Raw genomic sequence first — 25,662 nt, 5'->3', positions numbered from 1 at the left:
AAAGGCTGACAATGAATGTGAACACTGAGAAGAAGAGAAAAGAACATAGGCCAGAGGAACTCTGACCTTAGAGTCCACTCCAGTAGGGAGAGGAGGCTGGCCTCATCAAGATTCATTAATGACTTGGAGAATGGGGAGGAAGAGGAGAATGGGGTTGAGGAGGAGGGGAATGAGAAGGCTAGGTATGGAAAGGATAGCAATTAGGAGGATGGAGATGGGGAGGATGGGCATGAAGCTGATGTTGATGTTTCTGACGAGAGAAATGAATTTAAGAACAAGGATGAAGTTGATGCTGTTACTAAATTAAGAATCCTAATTCTTGAGAGAAAGAACAACAGTTCTCAGAGCAGCTGAACGCCATGTCTTTTAATAAACTGTAGAGTGAGCAGAAAAATATTTTGAAATGTGTTGTCCTTTAAAAAAATGCTTCAAATCAACCCACAAAAAGAACCTAAAACCAACCATCCTAAAGGTATTTTTGTTAAATAAATTGCACTGGTAAAATAGACATGAAACCGTATTCCAATGTCCCTGTGATTATCAGTTCCTCAGCATTTATCTGATAAACAAAGCAGCTCGAAGCAATGATTGCCACGTGAAGAAATTAGGAAAGGAAAATCAGCTATTCATTCAGTCCTGAAGAGAGGCAGGTGCTCGCTTCGTATGGGAAACTAGTTACATTGCTGATCTGGGAGAGTGACAAACCTGCATGTACATGGCACCACATCCTCGCTCAGCAATCACAAGGTCACTACACAAATGGTGGTTCCGCTTGCTCCCCTTGGCTGGGCTGGGCTGGGCTGGGTTGGGCTGGGCAGGGCTGGGTCGGGCCAGGCAGGGCTGAGCCAGACTGGACTGGGTGGGCCCGGTCTTGGCAGGATTCCTGGAGTGGCCGTGCTGTGTTCTCACGAGCCCCTCGGTCATCCTGGGCCCAAGGGTATAGCTGAGCCATTTGCTGTCCTCCAGGGATGGACAGGGCTGAGCCCATTCCAAGCAGCCCGGGAGCAGAAGCTAAGAGTGGTGTATGTCAGGGCCTAGGTTAGAAGGGCCTCATACTCCCACTGGTTCATGGACAGTTTTAGTTTGGGAAGACCCCTAGCACCACCCACCCTTGTGGGGCTGAGGCAAGAGAAGAGAAGGAAATGGTCTCCATCCTCATTGTCTCCAGGAACCAGGGGCTGGGGTTGTTCCAGACCCAGCCACGATCAGCATATCCCTGCTGTCCCCCATCCTGGAGCTTAGCTCCTGTCAGGGGTATGAGGCAAATGGTAATGGCAACGAGACAGTCAGTTGAAAAACAAGTTGGCAGCCACCCTGCCTGGGCATTCCAGAGTTGAAAAAAGATGAGGTCATCCAGCTCTGTGTAATGCAGCAGTGGGAAAAGGGTTTTAAAAGCAGAGACAGAGAATGAGAGAGAGAGATGGTGAAGAGAGAGAGAGATAGAAAGGTACAGTGGAGGGAGAGAGAGATGGAGGAGAGAGAGAAAAAGAGACAGACAGGGAAAGGCTTAGAGATAGACATATAGAGAGATCTAGTGAAAGAGACAGAGATGGAGGGACAGAAGATAAAGAGAGAGATCTAGACGGAGAGAAAAAGAGACAGAGAACTAGAGAGAACTAGGAATGCAGATACAGAGTGATAAGAAAAAACAGTACAAGGGGAGGCAGAGGTAGAGACTCTGAACAAAACAGATAACATGAAGAGTCAGGGAAGGAAAGAAAGAGACAGAGAGGCAGAGAGAGACAAAGATAAAAAGGAGATAGAGAGAAAGTGGGGAAGCAGGGGTGCTAGGAACCTGGACTGTCTTGTGGTGGTACTGTGTGATCAGTGATGCACAAAACCATACCAACTGGTCATCCTCACCTCCCCCACAGCCCGGCCAGAACTCTCCCTTCCAGGTAGTTTGGTCCTCGGCCTCCTCATTGCTGAGCAACACCCAAGTCCATCCCCCCTCCCGCCCTCCCTCTGCAGGCTCATAAGTGGTTATTCTTGGAGAGATAGGCGATCAGCGCCACAGCCACTCCCACGTAGATGCCTGTGCCGATGGTGATGGACAGCACGGCCAGGAAGAGCGCCCTCCTGGAGCTGGAGCTGGCTTGGTGGAAGTCTCCCTTGGCCACAGCTTTGTTGGTCTGTGGAGTGACAGAAGAGAGGAAAAGAATCTTATCATTGAGCAGAGAAAGTTAGAGACAACCAGGGCATTGGAGGCCTCTTCTCCTGTAGGAACACCTGAGGAACACTCCTCTTGATGCTTCAAAGGGGTATCCCTCTAATGACTCGGAGGGTGACTGTAGCAGTAGGCTGTACAAGACTGGGGATGGTTTCATACATGGAGGACTGGTGCTGGGGGATTCTGAGGAAAGACCAGAGAAGTTAAGTGGTACAACGACAATAACAGGGACAGATGGAACCGGGTTCTTCCGACTGTCATCAGGTCCCTGTTGGAGAGAGAGAGAATCCTGGGCTGCATCAATCAGTTAGTCAATCTGAATAATTAATCAATTAGAGAAGCAGCATTGCCTAGTGGATAGAGCACAGGTCTGGGAGTCAGAAGGACCTGGGTTCTAATCTCAGCTCTACTTCTTGTCTGTTTTGTGACCTTGGGAAAGTCATTGAACTTCTCTGTGCCTCAGTTACCTCATCTGTAAAACGGGGACTAAGACTCTGAGCCCCATTTGGGACATGGACTGTGCCCAACTTGATTAGCTTGTTTCTACCCCAGAGTTTAGTACAGTTCCTGGCACATAGTAAGTACTTAAAAATATCATTTTTAAAAAAACTGGATCATGAGGATCTTTATGGATTTAGGTCCCTAAAGAGATCTCAGGCCTTTTCTCTGTTTTCTTTTCCTCAATTATAATACAGCCTCTGTCCATGTAATTAGGCCATTTACTGAGCACTTACTACGTGCTAATCAATCAGTGGTATTTATTGAGCACTTACTGTGTGCAGAGCACTGTACTAAGCATTCAGGAGAGTAGAGAAAGAGCGTGGCTCAGTGGAAAGAGCCCGGGCTTGGGAGTCAGAGGTCATGGGTTCAAATCCAGACTCTGCCCCTTGTCAGCTGTGTGACTTTGGGCAAGTCACTTCACTTCTCCATTACCTTATCTGTAAAATGGGGATTAAGACTGTTGGCCCCACCTGGGACAACCTGATCACCTTTTACCCTCCCCAGTGCTTAGAACAGTGCTTTACAAATAGTAAATGCTTAAAGAATGCCATCATTATTATTACAATACAACAGAGTTGGTAGACACATTCCCTTTCCACTAGGAGCTTACAGACTAGAGATGGGGAGACAGACATTAATATGAATAAATGATTTATAATATATAATTTATAGATATGTACAAAAGTGCTGTGGGGCTGAGGGAGGGGCAAACACCAACTGTCCAAAGGTCAGAGATCCAAGTGCATAGGAGATGCAGGAGGAAGAGGGAATCAGGGAAAAGAGGGCTTAATCAGGGAAGGCCTCTTGGAGGAGATGTGACCTTAATGAGGTTAAGAACAGTCTCAGTCCCACAGTTACAATCTATCGCATCCCCATTTTCCATATGATAAACTTAGGTCCAGAGAAGCTAAGTGATCTGCCCAAGATCACAGAGCAGGCAAATGGCAAGCAGGGACTAGAACACATGTCTCCCGGCTCCCAATCCTATGCTTTCTCCATCAAGCTGCAATGCCCATCAATACATCCCTCTAGACTGTAAACTCGTTATGGGCAGAGAACATGTCTGCTAATTCTGTTATGCTGAGCACTTAGTAGAGCATTCAACACAAAGTAAGTGATCAATGAATACCATTGATTGATTGATAAACCAGCAGTCCGAAGAACAGGCCTGGAAGTCAAAAGGACCTGGGTTCTAGAACCCATGTCTCTAATCCAGGCTCTACCCCGTGTCTGCTGTATTACCTTGGAAAATTCATGTAATTTTTCTGGGCCTCAGTTACCTCACCTGTAAAATGGGGATTAAGAGTTTGAGCCCCATATGGGACAGGGATTGTGTCCAGTCTGATTAACTTGTATCTACCCCAGTGCTTAGAACAGGGCTTGGCACACAGTAAAAACTTATTATTATTATTATTCCTTCCAGAGTACAGTGTTTTAGAGTGCAGTTAGGCTAAGACTCAGTGTCAGGAACCCATGGGAACACAGTGTCGAAATGTAGCTGTGAATTGCTTGTCAGCAGCTCAGCAGGTCTGCCTATTTTAAAAAGGCTTGTTTCAAGAAGAATCAAAGGATTCTTCTGCAACACTTATGAGCTCATTAGCATCGCACAGGAAACGGACTGTAACACTGTACTATAATTTAATGGAAACTGAACTTTGAGCTGCTGCAAATTGTTTCCCTGTGTTTCCTGTAAAGGAACTAGAGAAGCGTCACGCAATGCGGAATCCTTGAAATAAGTTGCTTTTTGTTTTTGTTGTTATTTTCCCCAACTTTTGTGGATTTCAGCTGATGTGACAGAAACCAGCTATTATTTTAATTGTTTTCAAACCAACCTCCCCTCATTTATCATTAAATCAATGGTCAACACAATGCAATTTTTTTAATAATATGGTGGGTTTCAAGAACACAACAACTAATAATAATAATAATAATAATAATAGTGATATTTGTTAAGTGCTTACTATGTATTATACATTATAAGAAGCAGCATGGCTCAGTTGAAAGAACACAGGCTTGGGAGTCAGAGATCATTGGTTCTAATTCCAGCTCTGCCACTTTTCAGCTGTGTGACTTTGGGCAAGTCACTTAACTTCTCTGTGCCTCAGTTTCCTCATCTGTAAAATGGGGATTAAGACTGTGAGCCCCACATGGGACAACCTGATCACCTTGTATCCCTCCAGCGCTTAGAACAGTGCTTTTTCACATAGTAAGCGCTTAACAAATATCATTATTATTATTATTATAAGCACTGAAGAAGATACAAGATAATCAGGTCAGAAACAGTCCCTGTCCCACATCCCACACAGGGTTCACAATCTAAGTAGGAAGGAGGACATGTATTGAATCCCCATTTTCCAGAAGAGGTAACTGAGGTAAAGGGAAGTTACATATTTAGAACAGTGCTCTGCACATAGTAAGGGCTCAAAAAATACCAATGATTGATTAAGTGACTTTCCCAAGGTCACACAGCCGACAAGTAGTACAGCCAGGGTTAGAACCCAGGTCCTCGGCCTCCCAGACCCATGCTCTTTCCATTAAGTCATGCTGCTCTGTTATGTGGCAGTAGAAATAGTATTTATCCACTTACTCTGTGGAGAGTACTGTGCGAAAGGCAGGGAAAGAGTACACAAGTGGATACAAGTTAGAATAAGACACCAACCTTGTCCCTCACAATACCATGAGGTATCGGTATCAATCAATCAGTGGTTTTTTTTGAGTGATTACTATGTTCAGAGCACTGTACTAAGCACTTGGGAGAGTATAATACAACAGAATTAGCAGAAATGTTCCTTGCCTGTAGCGAGTTTACAGTCTTGAGGGGTAGACATATTAATATGAATAAATGAGAAATGTATAGCATATAATTTAAATATAAGTACATACATTCTGTAATAATAATAGTAATAATAATGATGGCATTTGTTAAGTGCTTACTATGTGCCAAGCATTGTTCTAAGCGCTGAGGTAGATACTAAGTTATCAGATTGTCCCACTTGGGGCTCACAGTCTTGATCCCCATTTTACAGATGAGGTAACTGAATCATAGAGAAGTGAAATGACTTGCCCAAAGTCACACAGCTGACAAGTGGCAGAGTGGGGATTAGAACCCACAACCTCTGACTCCCAAGCCCGGGATCTTTCCACTAAGCCAGGCTATAGGGTTGGGAGAGGGAAGAATATCAAATGTCCAAAGGTCACAGATTGAAGTGGACAGGAAAACCTGTTTTACCCTACAAAGGTTTTCCTAAAAATGAAGTCCCTAAATTAATTTCACTTGACCTTATGTTCAACCATTTGCTCTCTTTTGGGCCCTGAAGCCTCTTCAATCCTATTTTGCTGTTCCTGCTTTCCCTCTACCCTGGAAATTTCTCAGAAAATTCTGGAAACTGCCTTAATTCCTGTCCCTCAATTGGAGGATGAATGAAACTGCCCTAATCCCTGTCCTTCAGCGGGAGAACAAGTGATTCATCTACAAAATGAGCCTTCCTTAATTAAGTGCTAACCTTGACGCCTTTTGAGATCTCAGGAATGTGCTGTTATATTGTTGTGCTGTACTCTCCCAAGCACTTAGTACAGTGCTCTGCACACAGTAAGCATTGACTGATTGACTGATCTCAATTCCACATTATGGAGACCAGTCTGCCCCCCCAAGACACCAGTTGAACAGTCCTGTGGGCCAAGCCTTGCTACCCACATCCCCGTGTTGGACCAGAAAAGCTTTGTGGTTAAAGATGAAACTTTGCTTTTTCTTTTCTAAAGAAACTTTGTGCCTACATTGTACCGTGCGGAGCAATGTGCCTTCAAATCAGGTAGATTCCCAAGAATTTAGGCTTATTTTAGGACTGCGTTTCATCTCTTGCAAATGAATTCTAATCTATCCAGCCACATATGTCACCCACATCACCCACATAATCACAGTTGCTTCCTCTTATTCGCTTGTACCTGGGCTTCTCTGATTAGAAAAGAAAGTGAAATTATTCTACTGACATCTCTATTAGGCTTTCTAACAAAATGGCATCTGTCAAACATCAGTTTATTGAGAGGCTGCAGTTTTAGATGCATAGAGTGGTAAAGGAGGGCTTTAGAATAGTGGAATAGTAGAATAGTGTGGTTTAGTGGAAAGGGCATGGGCTTGGGAGTCAGAGGATGTGGGTTCTAATCCTTGTTCTGCCATCTGTCTGCTATGTGACCTTAGGCAAGCCACATAGCAGAGCCCCACGTAGGACAACCTGATTATCATGTATCTACCTCAGCACTTAGAATAGAGCTTGGCACATAGTAAGCGCTTAACAAATACCATAATTATTATTGTCTGTCTTCTGAGGAAAGAGGATACATAATAATAATGATGATGATGATAATAATAATAATCACAATTAGTATTCTTCTTCATTAAGCTTTTACTATGTGCCAAGCACCATACTAAGTGCTGGGATTGATATAAAATAACCAAGTCCCACAAGGGACTCACAGTCCAAGTAGGAGGGAGAATGGTCATTGAATCCCATTTTACAGATGAGGGAATTGAGGCAAAAAGAAGTTAAGTGACTTGCCCAAGGTCACACAGCAGATACCTGACAAAACTGGGATCGGAACCCAGGTCCTCTGACTCCCAGGTCTGTGCTCTTTCCACTGGGCCACACTCTTGCATTTATGTTGGCAAAGTGGTCGGCTAGCAGAAATGAGAGGCTGCCTATATGGAGTCAGACACACCCACTCTGATACCATTGGATGGCCCCCCCACACCCCCTGAGATGCCGACACCCAAAAGAGCCACCAAGGTGCTGAGCCACAAGCACTTTCACAGACACAGAGGGGCACCCTCTGCAAACCCACAAGACACCCACCCCCAATCATGTACTCATCTACCCAGCCATCCATTCTTCCCACAACCTCAGTCACAACTACACAATCCCGTGTCCCCCTCATCCACTCACTCACCTTCACCCCCTCCCGTATGCACACTTGAGCTCCAACAGCTTCGTGCATACAACCACACACATACACAGAGACCCATTGGGGTAGTCCCCCCATAGAGAATGATGGCTGAGCCTCTTTCCTGGGACATTAAAAAAATATATAGCTGATCTGTGCTCTTGAGCATCCTGAGTTGCTGCAATGTGAAATCTCTCTTGTAGGCAGGAAATGTGTCTGTTATATAATGTTATACTGTGCTCTCCTAAGCACTTAGTAGAATGCTCTGCACACAGTAAGCACTCAATAAATATGATTGATTGATAATAGTAAATTAAAGGCTTACTTTGCACCAAGCACTGTACTAAATGCTGGATTGAATGCAAGGTAATCACATCAGACATAGTCTTTGTTCGAAATGAGGATTCCAGACTTAGTGTCATGGAGGACAGATACTGAATTCCCTTTTAACAAATGAGAAAACTGAGGCACATCAGAGAAGTTAAGTGACTTGCCCAAGGTTACACAGAATGCTATTGGCAGAGCCAGGACTAGAACCCAAATCCTCTGACTCCCGGGGTCATGCTCTTCCCTCTGGACTGTGTTACCTTTATGAGGTAAGTGGTGTTCCCTGCTAACACCAATCTTCTGCAGATTTCCACCATTGTTATATTAAATCAGGTATTAAAAAAACAGGAGGTAATGCTGCAAAACTGACAATGCTTTAAATGATTTGATATTTTTTTCTAATTCCTTCAGGGACAGATTATGGGGAAAGAGCCTCAGGACTACCCTGGTGTTGACCAAGGGCCTGGTTGCCTGGTTGCCTGGTGGTTGCCTGGTGGCTTGGTATAGGGGTAGAGGAAGAGGATAAGACCTAGGGTAGAGATGGTGAAGTGGCATACCCCCAGCTCGTCACATCCATATTCATGGAGCGAATGAGCAGGCAGTTCACATCTTTGGCAAAGACACGACTCCTTTCTTTCAGAAACCTAGCTCATTACAGTCAACACTTTACTGCTGGCTATCTTTAAAGATGTTATTAGGTGACTGGTAAGAACTAAAAGTGCCACAGTCTTTTATAGAACCAATAATTTCTCAAGGAAAGGACACATTATCGACCTGAGGAGCACATGTATTTGCAGGTGAATCTCCCCCCATTTTGAAACAGCAACACCACCATCACCGTCACTGTTTTCTCCAACGTCACTCTCACTGTTCTCCCTATTGCCACTCATTGTTCTCCCAATCACTGTCACGAGACCCCCGGTTTGTACTAACCAGGACCTTCCTGGACTGGGGGAGGCCCAGTGACATGTAGAAGAGTTCAAACCACCCCTCTGATAACCAAGGTTACTTGTGGAAAGTTTTTACTTAGTTTTACCAATGTGCAAGGGAGTGACACATACTCTCTCCACCACTCACTCCATCACTCACTCCACTCCACGAAGGGTCCAACACCAGGCTGTGATCAAAGGAGCCCTTTCTGCCAGTGCTTTTTCTTTCTGCTTCCAAGTGCTGCCTCTACTTCTCTGCATGCCTCCACATGCCCTTTCACAATTCAAAACGACAGTCTTTTATCTGGCTTACAGCTGTGGCTCCATGTGACAGTCGGTGATTGGTCCAGGCCCGTTACTGGATAGAACAGGGAGAGAAAGCCATGCCTCCCTCCATGCTCCACCCCCACAGGCCCACAATAATCTCCCTCAAATAGAGAGCCGCAGTGCCTTTGCAAAGTCTCCTCCTTGTTGTTCGTGGGATCACAAACAGTCATTAATAAGGCAGCTTGTTGTGGGCTCACCTCAGTCACTACTGTTGTTGTTCTTCCCATCATCACCATCAGTATTCCCCCCATCATCACAGTCACTCTTCTCCCCACTGTCACCATCATTATTCTCACCATTGCACCACCAGGATCATTAACCCCATTACTATCACACAAACCAACTCCAGAGGAGTGATGGCGATCACTGACTCCCCAGGTTTCCATCTATGCAGACAAATGCCTAATTTCCCCCTGACAACATTTTGGGCTGGACTAACAGTCTCACTTGTTCCAGGTCTCAAATAAGACCAGTGAGGTCCCAAGGAGGGCCCCAAAGACCCATTAACTATTTGAAGTAGACTTCCCCTTCCTAAGCTACACCTTATTTGCTCCCTCCTATCATCCCACCCATTGTTTGCTCTATCCTCAAAATGAAAAGTTGGTGCTATGGTCTTTATCCTCTTCACCATCATCATCATTGTCCTTATTGCCACGATTATGACCATTATCCTCACCAAAATCACTAGACTGTAAATTCCTGGAAGGAAGAGACTGTATCTACCAACTCTGTTGCACTGCACTCTTCCCAGAGCTTAGTACAGTTCACTGCACACAGCAGTGCTCAATAAATAACAATTGATTGACTAAATTCAATATCACCTTCATTTCCTTGTCATCACCATTACCACCTTTATCATCACTGTTATCATCATCATCATCATCATCATTACTTCATCACAATTGCCACCATTTCTTTGTTCCTACATTGTGGGAAGCACTGCACTGGGCCCTGGAAGAATGTGTGGATGTTATTTCGGTCGTGTGCCTTGGGGAAGGTCAGACACAGAAAAATTTATTCATTCATTAATGTCTGTCTCCCCTTCTAGACTGTAAGTTCGCTGTGGGCAGGGATGTGTGTTTTATGGTTATGTTGTTTTCTCCCAAGCATTTAGTACAGTGCTTTGCACACAGTAAGTGCTCAATAAATACAATTGACTGACTGAATGATGCAGAGAATAGCCTATGGGTAAGATGATGCAAAACTTGAAATATCAAGATGATGACAGATGAAAGAGTTTCAACAGTAGAAAATTTGAGTGGTTCACTTAAACCATCAATACCATCATCACTTTCACTATCAATAATAATAATAATAATAATGGCATTTGTTAAGAACTTACTATGTGCCAAGCATTTTTCTAAGCGCTGGAGTGGATACAAGGCTATCAGGTTGTCCCACGTGTGGCTTACAGTCTGAGTTCCCATTTTACAGATGAGGTAACTGAGGCCCAGAGAAGTTAAGTGACTTGCCCAAAGTCACACAGCTGACAAGTGGTAGTGTCAGAATTCAAAACCATGACCTCTTACTCCCAAGTCCATGCTCTTTCCACTAAGCTATGCTGCTTATCAGTTGATCGCTATCATCTTAGATGGATGCTGTTGGCCTGGTCTGGGTGGGTGACGAGTCCAGGTCCTCTGATTCTCAGGTCTCAATCAGAATGCCTCTTATCATCCTGAAAAATGTGGGCCTGGAGAACATAAGCTAGATTGTAAACTGTAAGCACTTTGAGGGAAGGAAACATATCTACCAACTCTGGTCTATTATACTCTCCCAAGTGTTTAGTTCGGTGTTTGAATAATAATAACTGTGGCATTTGTTAAGCACTTATGTGTCAGGCACCATTCTAAGCACTGGTGTGGATACAAGTTAATTGGTTTGGACACAGTCCCTGTCCCCTGTGAAGTTAGTATCTTAATCCCCACTTTACAGGTGAGATAACAGGCGCAGAGAAGAAAAGTGACTTGCTCAATGTCACAAAGCAGACAAGTGTCTGAGCTTGATTAGAACACAGGTCCTTCTGAATCCCAGGCCCAGGCTCTATCCACTAGGTCACACTGCTTCTCACACAGTAAGCGCTCAATAAATACGCTTGATTGATTGGATAAATTTCAAAACAGAAGAGGGGGCAAGAGGGTGTACAGTGATCTGCACACAGAAAGCACTCAATAAATACAGTTGAATGGATTGAATAAACCCCCGTCTTCAGGGCCCAAGAGGATCCTGAAGACAAATATGTCATTCTGTGATTTCCACTCCTATTCTCCTTGATTCATTTGTGTCCGTGTGACACTACTTATTGGCCCAATGCTATATAAGAACTAAAATTCAGATGTCATGTCTCTAGGGATTCTTTTCTGTTCCAGCATTACGATCAAACCCAATTACACTTTGTAACAAGGACAGAACCTTTTCCTTTCCTTTGCACAAACCATGGACTCAGGTCCAAGACAGGATTAACTGCTGAACTAAGCACTGAAAACAGGAGAGCTTGGCCTTTGTTAAGCCGTGTGATGTCAGGTTTGAGATATGAGGAGACACTAACTCTTCTACAGAACATTTCTGTCTTTTGAAAGGACTTGGTGAAGCAGTTTGGTGTAGTGGAAGGACCTTAATTCTAATCCCAGCTCTGACACTTGCTGTGTGGCCTTGAACAAAAATCTCCAGTGGCTACCAATCAACCTACACATCTGGGAGAAACTCCTCACCCTCGGCTTCAAGGCTGTCCATCACCTCGTCCCCGCCTTCCTCACCTCCCTTCTCTCCTTCTACAGCCCAGCCCACACCCTCCGCTCCTCTGCCACTAATCTCCTCACCGTGCCTTGTTCTCGCCTGTCCCGCCATCGACCCCTTGGCCCACATCATCCCCCTGGCCTGGAATGCCCTCCCTCTGCCCATCCACCAAGCTAGCTCTCTTCCTCCCTTCAAGGCCCTACTGAGAGCTCACCTCCTCCAGGAGGTCTTCCCAGACTGAGCCCCCTCCTCTCCCTCCCCATTGCCCCCGCCTTACCTTCTTCCCTTCCCCACAGCACCTGTATATATGTATATATGTTTGTACATATTTATTACTCCATTTATTTATTTTACTTGTACATATTCTATTTATTTTATTTTGCTAATACGTTTTGTTTTGTTCTCTGTCTCCCCCTTCTAGACTGTGAGCCCACTGTTGGGTAGGGACCATCTCTATATGTTGCCAACTTGTACTTCCCAAGTGCTTAGTATAGTGCTCTGCACACAGTAAGTGCTCAATAAATACGATTGAATGAATGAATGAATGAATGAACAAGTCACTTCACCTCTCTGTGCCTCAGTTTCCTCATCTATAAAATGGGGATTTGATACCTGTTTTCCTTCCTAGTTAGACTGTGAGCCCAGTGAGGGACAGGAACTGCATCCAACTTGATTATCTTGTATCTACCCCAGGAATTAGTACAGTGTTTGATACATAGTAAACACAATAAATACCACCAATATTATTGGAAAGTATCAACCTGGCCAAACCCATAAAGACCCAAAGAGAAAAGCACTTCTTCCAAGGCCCCTGCCTCTGGCCCCTTTTGTTTCTGACTTCTCTCCTCCCCACTAAATAAGGATTTCTGAGAGCATAACAGGATGACAGATATCATCCATTTCTTTCATTCTGTTGAATTTCCTCATGTCATCTTTTTCCTCTCATCTCTCCCTCTGGGTCCTTCATCCTTCCATTCATTTATTCAATCATATTTATTGAGCGTTTACTGTGTGCAGAGCACTGTACTAAGCACTTGGGAAGTACAAGTCGGCATCATATAGAGACAGTCCCTATCCAATAATAATAATAATAATAATATTGGTATTTGTTAAGCGCTTACTATGTGCCAAGCACTGTTCTAAGCACTGGGGGGGATACAAGATCATCGAGGTTGTACCACGTGGGGCTCACAGTCTTTATCCCCATTTTACAGATGAGGGAATGAGGCCCAGAGAAGTGAAGTGACTTGCCCAAAGTCACACAGCTGACAAGTGGCGGAGTCGGGATTAGAATCCATGGCCTCTGACTCCCAAGCCCATGCTCTTTCCGCTGAGCCATGCTGCTTCTTACGGTTTTGTAGAAAAAATGATCAGGGCAGCAGAGTGAAGTATGGACTGGAGTTGGGGAGAGAGGGGAGGCAGGGAGGTCAGCAAGGAGGCTGATGCTACAATAAAGGCAGGAGAGGATGAGTGCTTGGATTAATATGGTAGCAGAGATGATGCAGAGTGGAGGGCAGATAGGGGGAAAAGGGCTTCCTTCAGTCTTTCAAGAATGTCAACAGGGGCAGGGAATGTGTCTGTTAATTCTGTTACACTGTCCTCTTCCAAGTGCCCTGTACAGTGCTCTGCACAGAGCAAGCGCTACACAAATACCACTGATTGATTTCAAGCTGCTAAAACAATTTCATCAAAGTGTTCCCTGAGAAGAGGCTGCAGAAACACACAATGTACCAGTAGTTTCTTGGTTGGGGAGGTGGTGGCCTCTGAATAATAATAAAAATAATGGTGGGATTTATTTAAGCACTTACTATGTGCCAGGCACTGTAGTAAGCACAGGGGTGGGTACGAGCCAATTGGGTTGGGCACAGTCCCTGTGCCATGTGGGGCTCACAGTCTTCATCCCTATTTTACAGATGAGGGAATTGAAGCCCAGAGAAGTGCTCACAGTCTAGGGTGGCTCCCTCCACACCACTCTGCAGCAGTTGAAAAAGGTCTAGAAAGTCACTGCCAGAGACCATATTATTCCAGCATGTTTACTCTTAGACCTACAGCCATGACCCAGATTTACAGGGGAGTGAGCATGGTGAAAACCAAGCAGTCTTTCCAAGTCCCATCTCTCATCTTTCCAACGATGCCAGTTAAATAGAGTATCTGCTCAGAATTAGTTAACAGACCAGGTTAGTTGAGTCTCAAGCCAAAACATCTTATAGGGAAGGCCCTGAAAAGTTTTTCAACACCCACACACACCCACACACATATGGTAGTTGGTAAGCCCTTACTATGTGCCAAGCACTATTCTCAGCACCAAGCACTGTTTTAAGTGCTATAGTAGATACAAATTAATCAGGTTGGACATAGTTCCTGTCCCACATGGGACTCAGAGTCTAAGTAGAAGGGAGTAGGATTTAATCCCCATTTTACAGGTGAGGTAACTGAGGCATAGAGAACTGAAGTGACTTGCCCAAGGTCATATGGCAGATGCAAGATTAGAACCCAGCCTGACTCTGACTCCTAGGCCCAGGATCTTTCCACTAGTACCTGCAGGCATTCTCTGCAGCACCCAGGAGTTATTTCTTTTCTTTCCTAAGAGTCCTCAGGGCACTGGTTAGGCTTCAGGTGGGCTAGAGAGCTTTAATGTCCAATCTGGACCTCTGGGAAGTCTCTCTCAGCAGGAAGTCCAAGGTCTTGCAGCTCTTATACAGCCAACAGATTTTCTTTGCCCTAAGCCTGTCAGCAAGCTTAGTCTAGTGGAGAGTTTGAAGATGCCCAGGGGAAGAGTTCAGCATACCTCTGCGGGGAAGTGGGGTGGCCCTCCTTGGGGGCTTCATCAAGCTGCACTGAGGAACCAGGCTGCTGATTCCAACTGCCTTGCCCTAGGCACAGTGCCCACTGCACCTAGCAGGTCACTGCATGCACAGGGTGGGGGGCAGAACTGGACCTGAGTTATCATCATCATCATCATCAATCGTATTTATTGAGCACTTACTATGTGCAGAGCACTGTACTAAGCGCTTGGGAAGTACAAATTGGCAACATATAGAGACAGTCCCTACCCAACAGTGGGCTCACAGTCTAAAAGGGGGAGACAGAGAACAAAACCAAACATACTAACAAAATAAAATAAATAGAATAGATATGTACAAATAAAATAAATAAATAAATAGAGTAATAAATATGTACAAACATATATACATATATACAGGTGCTGTGGGGAAGGGAAGGAGGTAAGATGGGGGGGATGGAGAGGGGGACGAGGGGGAGAGGAAGTTATGGCCCCATCACATCCCTTGCTACCAAAAGAAATGTACTCTAACCTCAGCTTTTGGCAAGCTGAAAATGGTGATTGCCGCCTGACTTGCCAATGACGAAGGTGGCTCTTGTGTTAAGGAGGAGGGGAGCAGGAGGAGGAAGAAGAGGAGGAGAAAGAGGAAGAGGAGGAGAAGAAGGAGGAGGAGGAGAAAGAAGAAGGAAAGGAAGAGGAAGCGAAAGAGGAGGAGGAAGAGAAGAAAGGAAAGGAAGAGAAGAAAGGAAAGGAAGAGGTCCTCATTTCTTGCTCCCACCCTCCCTTCTGTCTAGACCTTCCTGCCCATTCATACCAGGCGGCCAGTGTCCTACCCATCTTCAAAGCCCTTGGGAAGTCACCTCTCCTCCCACTGTTTAAACCTTCATCTTTCCACTCTATTTCCCCTCAAACAGCCTCTTTGGTATTCCTGTGCTCATCCAAGCTCATGGGTCCTCAGCATTCTCCTATACACAGTCAAATGCATAAAGGATGCAGAGGGCAGAGCAGGTGAGAGAAATGAGGGCTTAGTCAGTGAAGGTTTCAAAGGAGGAAGAGTGGTGGTCTGTTGCACATGAAAGGGGAGGACTTTACAGGTCTGAGGGAGGATGTGGGCAAAGAGTCAGTGGTGAGGTAGATGAGATCAAGGTACAGAGAGTAGGTTGGTGTTAGAGTGAAGTTTGTGGGCTACGTTCATTCATTCAATGAGTCCTTACTGTGTGCTTAGCACTGTACTAAGCGCTTGGGAAGTACAAGTTGACAACATATAGAGATGGTCCCTACCCAACAACGGGCTCACAGTCTTTGTAGTAGGAAATCAGCAAGGTAAGGTAGGAAGGGGAGGGCTGATTGAAGGCCTTAAAGCCAATGATAAGGAATTTCTACTTGATGTGAAGGGGGATAAACAACCATTGGAGGTTTTAGAGGAGTGGGGCTATAGAGGCTGAATGGGTTTTCAGAAAATGATCTGGGCAGCAGAATGAATATGTATTGGAGAGTGGAGAGATTGGAGGCAGGGAGGTCAACTAGGAGGTTGATGCAGTAGTAAAGGTGGGAAATAATACATGCTTGGATAGGCTACTAAGCGTGGATGGAGAGGAAAAGGTGGGTTCTAGAAATGGTGTAAAGGTTGAACCAACAGGACTCAATGACAGATTGAATATGTGGGTTGAATGAGAGGGACAAGTCAAGGACAATGCCAAGGTAACAGGATTGTGAGACTGGAAAGATGGTAGTGTTGTCTACAGTGATAGGAAAAATCAGGAGGACAGGGATTGAGTGAGAAAATACAGAGTTGCTTTGGACATGTTTAGTTTGAGTCACTGGTGGGACATGAAAGTAGAGATGTCCTAAAAGCAGGAGGAAATGTGAGACAGCAGAGTAGAGAGGTCAGGGCTGGAAAGATAGATTTGGGCATTGTCCCCATAGAGATGATAGCTGGAGCTGTGGAAGTGAATGAGTTCTCCAAGGGAGTGGGTGTAGATGGAGAATAGAAGAGGACCCAGAACAGACACCTGAGGTGTTCCCATGCTTAAAGGATGAAAGGCAGAGGAGCAGCTAGGGAAAGAGACTGAGTAGGAGCAGCCAGACAGATAAGAGTACTCTGGGGGCTTGGAGGTGACATAAAAAAATGGGAGGATATTACTGGTAGAAGAAAAACAGCCAACAGTACCTCCTGGGGGAGGTGGGAATTTCAGAAGTGCTTTGAAAGTGGGGAGAGCTGTGGCCTGTAGATGTGAAGATATAGCAAGGAGGTGGGAGAGGTGAGAATGAGGCACAGTTTGTAGGTTGGCTTAAGAGGAACATAGAGTGTGAGCAGGGGCACAGTGGGAGGAGAGAATGGATAAAAGAAAGAGAGTTGACAGACTGCCTCAGCGGGGTGATGGCTTCGTGCCTTGGCTCCCATTTTTCAACCCTGTTTCTACTAGTGCTGGCGAGTGGCGTCCAAGAGTCCTCTACCTATAGGAAGTCAAACGTTGGAAGCAGGAAACCAGGAGAAAAGTGCCCAACATTCAGAACAGGAAACCACTCACTCTGAGCTCCCATGAGCATGGCCTAGTGGATAGACTATGGGCCTGGGAGTCAGAGGACCTGGGTTCTAATCCTGGCTCTGCCACTTGTCTACTGTATGACCTTGGACAAGTCACTTCACTTCCTCTGTGCCTCAGTTACCTCATCTGTCAAATGAGGATTAAGACTGTGAGCCCCATGTGGGACAAGGGACTGTGTCCAACTTGATTAACTTGTATCTACCCTAGTGCTTAGTACAGTGCCTGGCACATAGTAAGCACTTAACAAATACCGTTACATTAAAAAAAATTTTTCCTTCCCCTCGGGGGAAACATCAACTTTCCCATCCCAGGAGGTGAACCAGATTTGGTTTGGATGTGCATCTGGTGAACTAGAAACTCTGAGGTATTTTTGACTTAACTTGAACAAATGACCCATTGGACAGGAGACTGTTGAGACCAAATCTACAAGGTAGACCTATCAAATCAATCAATAAATCATATTATTTGAGTTCTTATTGTGTGTAAAGCACTGTACTAAGTGCTTGGGAGAGTAATGGTAATAATAACTGTGGTATTTGTTAAGCGCTTACTGTGTACCAAGCACTCTTCTACACACTGGGGTAGATACAAGGTAATCAGGTTGGATGCAGTCTCTGTCCCACATGGGGCTCATAGTCTTAATTCCCATTTTACAGATGAGGTAACTGAGGCACAGAGAAATGAAGTGACTTGACCAGGCAGCAAGACAAGTGGTGGATCCAGGATTAGAACTCAAGTCCTTTCATCTTCCAAGCCTGTGTTCTTTCCACTAGACAATAGAGCTGATAGACACATTCCCTTTCCACAAGGAGGTTACAGGCTAGGGAAAAGATAAACATCAAGATAAATTACAGAAAGGAGAAATGGAAGAGTACAAGGATGCGCACACAAGTGCTTTGGTGCTGGAAATGGGGTGACTATCACATGCTTAAGGAGTACAGATCCATGTGCATAGGTGACTCAGAGAGGAGAGTGAGTAGAGAAAATGAGGGCTTGGTTACTGAATCAAATTCCCTCTCTATTTTAGGAGTGAGAGCTGGCAAGGTCAACTCAGAAAATGTTTTATTCTGAATTAGGCAACGGGGCTTCTTGAAGTTGATCCTGTTTTCCTTGCGACAGATGCTGCTCATTTTGACAAAAAGTGGAGCTTCCAATCTGTAAGCTAATATCCTCATTTTTAACTGCAGCAAATCTATTTAAATATTTAATGCTATAATTAAAAATTTCCAAGATAATACTCTTTGCTTTCCTGATTAAAGATTCACAAGGCACTCCTCCCTTTCATCTTAATTAGGCAACCTTTTGTCATGATTGTTATACATTCTAATGAGCATTTGATAAATCTGCATGGGAGCCTCATTACTACGAGGTCACATTAGACAAAACCCTTGTTTATACACAGAGTTCTAAGCCCCCTGCTAAATGGCTGGGATTTCAATCTGAACCCAGTAGTTTAATTGAGAAGCAGCATGACCTAGTGGATAGAGCACAGGCCTGGAAGTCAGAAGGACCTGGGTTCTGATGAGAAGCAGCGTGGCTCAGTGGAAAGAGCCTGGGCTTTGGAGTCAGAGGTCATGGGTTCAAATCCCGGCTCTGCCACTTATCAGCTGTGTGACTTTGGGGAAGTCACTCAACTTCTCTGTGCCTCAGTTACCTCATCTGTAAAACGGGGATTAAGACTGTGAGCCCCACGTGGGACAACCTGATCACCTTGTAACCTCCCCAGCGCTTAGAACAGTGCTTTGCACATAGTGAGCACTTAATAAATGTCATTATTATTATTATTATTATCTAGGCTACTCCACTTGTCTGCTGTTTGACCTTGGGTGAGTCACTTCACTTCTCTTTGCCTCAGTTACCTCATCTCTAAAATGGGGATTAAGATTGAGAGCCCTAAATGGGACAGGGACTGTGTCCAACTTTATTAACTTGTATCTATCCCAGCACTTAGAACAGTGCCTGGCACATAATAGGCACTTAACAAGAACATTAAAAAGAAAGAAACCCAAAATTACTATGTTGGCCAGGTAGTCCCCAGTGTGGTCAGTTACTGACTGGGGGCCACTGGTGCAAAGCAGGGCTGTCTGTGGATGGAGCTGAGGGGGGAGAGATGGGGCTGGGAAAAGAGGCTAGGCTAGCTCCAAACACAGAGACCACACTCAGGATCCAGCTTCTCACCCCCTAGATGACTCATCATCCAAGACCACCACTCTGGGTTCTGTCTACTGGGCTGGGAGAGGACACTGGAGCCCCCACAACTGCCCGATGTCTGAGACTGCCCAATAATCAGTCAATCAATCAATGGTAACCGCCACCTTCCCTCCCACCACCCAGGGTCCCTACATCCGGCATCTTCCTAATAATAATAATCATTATGGTATTGGTTAAGCATTTACTATGTGCCAGGCACTGTACTAAGCACTGGGGTGGCTACAGGCAAATTGGTTGGACATAGTCCCTTGTCCCACATGGGGCTCACAGTCGCAATCCCCATTTTACAGATGAGGCAACTGAGGCACAGAGAAGTGAAGTGACTTGCCCAAAGTCACACTTCCGACAAGTGGCAGAGCCAGTATTAGAACCTAGGACGTTTGGACTCCCAGGCTCATGTTTTATCCACTACACCATGCTGCTTCATCAATACATTCTATACCCTCTCAGACTCCTCCAGGGACTTTGAGCCAATTTTGCCTATTTGTTTATGTTGTGTTCTAATGTTTCAGCACTCCTGATGTGTCCGTCATATCCCATTTCCCCAGTTAGAATCTTAGATTGTGAGCCCCCGGCGGCCAGAAACCATATTTAATTCCCATCTGTCTAGTCTCTTCCAGCACTTAGTACAGTGCTATGCCCACAATAAGGACTTAATAAATGCTATTACTATTATTGAGATCTTACTTTGGTAATCACCCTGCCTCCACTCCCATAGCACTTAGGTGAATGTTCTTATACTATGCCTCTTCCCCGTCTGTAATTTATCTTAACATCTGTCTATATCATCAGACTGTAAGCTCCTTGAAGACGGGGATGGTATCTAACCAATCCTATTGAATTGTAATAAATCAATTGATGAATCAACAGTACTTATTGAGTGCTTACAGTGTACTGAGCTCTGTACTAAGCTCTTGGGAGGGAATACCACAGCAGAGTTGGTAGACATGATCCCTGCCCTCAACAGGCTTCCAGTTGTCAACAGCAGGGGAATAGCCTCCTCCCTGATCTTTAATATGTTAGAAAAGTTGTTCCCAGAGGCTGCAGCTGTCTAGAATGGAGAGGAGCCCAAGGATTGGCTCAGGAGCCAAGGCTTTTCCTCTGCCTCCCACCCCCTAACCGTGGGAGACCCTCAGGGATCACTTCTGGGTCCCCTTCTATTTTCCAACTACTCCCACTCCCTTGGAGAACTCATTCACTCCCATGGCTTCAATTACCATCTCTATGCAGATAAATGATTCCCAAATCTACATCTTCAGCCCGGATTTTTCTACTTCTAGGCAGTTTAACATTTCCTTGTGCCTTCAGGATATCTCTATTTGGATGTTCCACTGATACCTCAAAAGTAACATGTCCAAAACAGAAGTCCTCATCTTCCCACCCAAACTCTGTCCTCCCCTTGACTTTCCCAACATTGTAGACAGTACCACCATCCTCCCTGTCTCACAACCCCATAACCTTGATGTTATCTTCTATTCAACTCTCTCATTCAATCCACATATTCAATCTATCAACAAATCCTGTTTGATCAACTTTCACAAAATTGCTAAAATCTACCCTTTCTTTTCCATCAAAATTGCTACCATGTTAATCCAAGCATTTATCCTATCCTGCCTTGATTACCGCATCAGCCTTCTTGCTGACCTCCCTGCCTCCTGTCTCTCCCCATTTCAGTCCATATGTCATTCTGTTGCCCAGATCATTTTTCTAGAAACCATTCAGTCCATGTTTCCCAACTCCTCAAGTAACTCCAGTGATTGCTCAATCATGTCCATATCATAGAAAAACTCCTTATCATTGGCATTAAAGCACTCAATTACTTTACCCCTTCCTATCTTACTTCTGATTTCCTACTACAACCCAGCCTGTATACTTCACTCCTCTAATTCCAACCTACTAACTGAACCTCTATCTCATCTATCTCACCACCAACCCCTCGCCCACATCCTGCCTCTCTCCCAACACACCTTCATCTTTAATACAAGAGACACAATTACTCTCCTCACCTTCAAAGCCTTATGAAAAGGACATCTCTTCCAAGAGGCCTTCCCAAACTACAGTCCTCACTTCCCTTTCTCCCACTTCCCTTCTGCATCACCATTGTATTTGGATTTGTACCCTTTATTCAGCCCACCCTCAGCCCCACAGGACTTATGTACCTATCCATAATTACTTTATTTATATTAATTTATTCATTTACGTTTATTGAGTGCTTACTGTGTGCAGAACACGTACTGTAATATCTGTCTCCCCCTCTAATCTGTAAGGTCCTTGTGGACAGAGAACATATCTACCAATTCTGTTGTATTGTACTCTCCCATGTACTTAGTACAGTGCTCTTCACACAGTAAGCACTCAATAAACATGATTGATTGACTGCCCTATCCAAATATCACTTCTTAATTCATGTTTGAGTGCTGTTCTCTTGAACTGATGAATTCCAGACTTGATAGTAGCCTGTAATTTTTTCTCTTATTTTCATACATCAGTCTTTCCCCATCAAAGATTGTGAAAGCCTCACGGGGTAGGAACTGTTTATTTCCTATTTTTACAGAATTTATCAAAAGGATTGGCACAGAATAAGCATTTAGCAAATCCCACAGGCAATAACAAAATACTAACAATGACCTTTTGATATTTCTCCCAGGATTAAACCATTTCATGTTGATCAAACTGCTTTCAGAGAATCAGAGTGACCTAGGGGAAAGAGCACAGGATGAGAAATCAGGAAACCTAGGCAATAATTCCAGCTCCACCACTTTCCAGCTGTATGACCTTGGGCCAGTCACTTAATTTTTGTGTGCTTCAGTTTCCTCATCTGTAAAATGAGTATTATATATCAGTTCACTCTCCCTGATAGACTTTGAGCCCAGTGTTGGTCAGGGACTGTGTCTGGTTCAATTGTATCCACCCCAGCACTTAATACAGTGCTTGGTACAAAGTAAGCACTTAACAAACACCACAACTATTATTACTAGATGAGACATGCAGAAAGAGTGAATGTAAAAAATGCCCCTCTCAAGTAAGAGATATTATCCTGGGGAGAGAAAGGAGAGACAGTTCCATCAAAGGATCACCCTGCAATTCTTATTACTGTGCTCAAGGCAAGCCAGAGTCTGTCCCCTTTGTAGGTTGGTAAAAAGAATGTCTACTGAGCTCTGGGAACAGTACAACCTCACTTTTTCCTTCCCTTCCTGACTAGTGAAACCCTTGTGGAAAAGAGGACTAAATAAACACTCTTGTCCAGTAATAAGGCAATTCCGAGCAGGAATTATCCAGACCAAGCAAAATGACCCCAGTCTCTGTTCCCCCACCCAACCAATGCTGTCCACTGAAAGCACTCCTCCAGTTTTCCTTCTCATAGAGTTTAGAATCTGGGAGCCGGGGTCCTTGGTGCCAGAAGTGAAAGCTGGGAGAGAGAGAGAAAGACTTCCAGGGAGAAAAGGTCACTGCAGCTATTTTCAGAGCCATTAAAAGATTCCATTAGCTTTATTACTGCGAACACATAACCCTCCCCGACTGTGGTCAGGTATGCCCTTAATATGGAGTGTCCTTCCTCAGTTTCAGGAGATTGGAGGAAGATAGGAAGCCAATGAAACAAGTGGTTTGATCAGAAGTAGTTTTCGCCTGCCAAGTTCCATGGCTCGACAGGGTCAACTGTAGGATGTGGGCCCCTGTTCACCTAAGTGGGAAATCCACAGGTCCAGGATGTTTCTGAGTTTGAGAGCTTCCCAAGACCAGGCTGGACCAATGGCTCCTAAACCTGGTCAAGCTACAGCCGAAGACATTATCCTTGAGAAGGCGTGTCAGCCCTCCTGATGCCACACAAGATTGTTGGCAATGAGGCCCTGACAGAAAGATCCTCAATTAGCCTATGAAAGGAATCAATCTATCAAACACTGGTATTTACTGAGTGCTTACTATGTGCATTGCACTATAGTCATTCATTCATTCAACTGTATTTATTAAGCGCTTACTGTGTGCAGAGCACTGTACTAAGAGCTTGGGAAGTACAAATCAGCAACATATACAGTCCCTACCCAATAATGGGCTCAAGTCTAGAAGAGGGAGACAGACAACAAAACAAAACAAATAAACAGGTGTCAGTACCATTAGAATAAATAGATTTATGGCTATATACATATCATTAATAAAATAGAGTAATAAATATTTACAAGTATACACAAGTGCTGTGGCGAGAGGTGGGGGTAGAGTGAGGGGATGATGGGGAGGGGAGGAGGAGGAGAAGAGGAAAAAGGGGAAAAAGAGGAAAAGGGAAAAAGAAAAAAGCACTATACTAAGTGCTTGGGAGAGTGTGATACAACAGAATTAGCAGACATATTCCCTGCCCATAATGAGTTTACAGTCTAGTGGGAGAGACAGAGATTAATATGAATAAATAAGTAATTTATAATAGAAAATTTAAATATATGTCCATAACGCCTATGGGGTTGGGGTGGGGGGGCGAATATCAAATGTCCAGGCGGCACAGATCCAACTGTACAGATGATGCAGAAGGGAGAGCGAGCCGGGGAATAGAAGGCTTAATTGGGGACGGCTTCTTGGAGAAGATGTGATCTTAGTAAAGCTTTGAAGGGAAGGGGATAAGGGTTTCTTTCACTGGAGACCCTGGTGGAAGAGAGAGGGGACTACAAGGCATGGCTAGGGACAGGGAAGTTTAGAGTAGCAGCAGCATCCAGTGGAAAGAGCATGGGACTGCAAGTCAGAGGACATGGGTTCCAATTATATCCCCGCCCCTAGACTACTGTGTGACCTTGGAAAGTCACATAACCTCTCTGACTCCAGGTATCATCATTTGTAATATGGGGATATGCTACCCACTCTACTTATTAGACTGTGTGCCCCATGTGGGACAGGGACTATGATTAATCTGATTATTTTGCTATTTTGTATCTACCCTATTGTTTGGAACATAGTAAGAGCTTAATAATATTAAATAGCATAAGTGGTGAAGAAAAATAAAGGCTGAGTCAAAGGGTGGAGAAGCAGCATGGCGTAATGGATAGAGATGGGCCTGGAGGTCAGAAGCTCATGGTTTCAAATTCCAGCTCTGCCACTTATCTGCTGTATGACCTTGGGCAAGTCACTTGTAAAATGGGGATTAAGACTGTGAGCCCCATGTGGGACAGGGACAGTGCCCAACCTGATTTGCTTTTATCTACCTCAGCACTTAATACAGTGTCTGGCACATAGTAAGTGCTTTAAAAATACCACTATTATTGTTATTATTATTATTATCTGCAATAAGTAGGGTGGGGGATTGTTGGATAGTTCTCACTAGGAAGATGTTTTCCACGCTCCAACCAACCAGATCCTTCTCAAAACCTGGATGATCTTGACTCTACCTAAATTAGTGTTTCATTCGGGCAAAATCCTTAGAGAAAGGAGATGGCAAAGTCAGTGTCATCTACATAGGAAGCAGTTGCTTTATCCAGTTAGAAAACAAATAAATAATAATAACAATAATGCTACTTGTTAAGTGCTTACTATGTACCAAGCACTGTTCTAAGCACTGGCGTAGATACAAGGTACTCACGTTGTCCCATGTGGGGTTCACAGTCTTAATCCCCATTTGACAGGTGAGGTAACTGAGGCACAGAGAAGTGAAGTGACTTGCCCAAAGTCACACAACTGATAAATTGTGGAGCTGGGATTAGAACCCACAACCTCTGACTCCCAAGCCCTTGCTCTTTCCACTAAGCCACACTGCTTCTCTCTCTCTCTCTCTCTCACACACACACACACACACACACACACACACACACACACACACACACACACACACACACACACACACACACACCCTCCACACACACCCCCCACATACTACTGCAACTTGTCTCCTGGCACAGATCCTATCTTCAGCTGGGTCCTTCAGTATCCCAAATAATTCAGTATCCCAAACACTCTGGGACCCAAGTATCTAGATAAATTGTCAATCAATTGATTGTATTTAATGAGTGCTTACTATATGCAGAGATCCAGTCTGAGTTCTTGTTTCTGCTTCCAAGCCCTCCTTCCCTCTTCTCCTCTCTTCTGCATCACCCAGAATTGCTCCCTTTATTAATCCCACCTCCAGCTCCACAGAACTTAAAAACATATCTGTCATTTGTGTATTTATATTAATGTCTGTCCCCCTCTAGACTGTAAGCTTGTTGTGGACAGGGATTGTGTCTG

General features: G+C 44.5%; 1 protein-coding gene across 1 annotated transcript in view; it reads right to left on the bottom strand.

Annotated features, from left to right (window-relative positions):
* Positions 1 to 1,964: 1,964 nt before the first annotated feature.
* The window catches only part of SYNDIG1 (synapse differentiation inducing 1), an 88,338-nt gene continuing 64,640 nt past the window's right edge, over positions 1,965 to 25,662 (bottom strand). The window contains exon 4 of the mRNA XM_038749589.1: positions 1,965 to 2,132. Within this exon, the coding sequence (XP_038605517.1) occupies positions 1,974 to 2,132 (159 nt within the window). The 3' untranslated portion in view covers positions 1,965 to 1,973. The remainder of the gene's footprint in view (positions 2,133 to 25,662) is intronic.

The sequence above is a fragment of the Tachyglossus aculeatus genome, chromosome 1 (genome assembly GCF_015852505.1).
Source record: "Tachyglossus aculeatus isolate mTacAcu1 chromosome 1, mTacAcu1.pri, whole genome shotgun sequence".
Classification (NCBI taxonomy): domain Eukaryota; kingdom Metazoa; phylum Chordata; class Mammalia; order Monotremata; family Tachyglossidae; genus Tachyglossus; species Tachyglossus aculeatus.
Note: the sequence above shows the minus strand (reverse complement) of the source record. Positions and strands in the feature narration are given on the sequence as shown.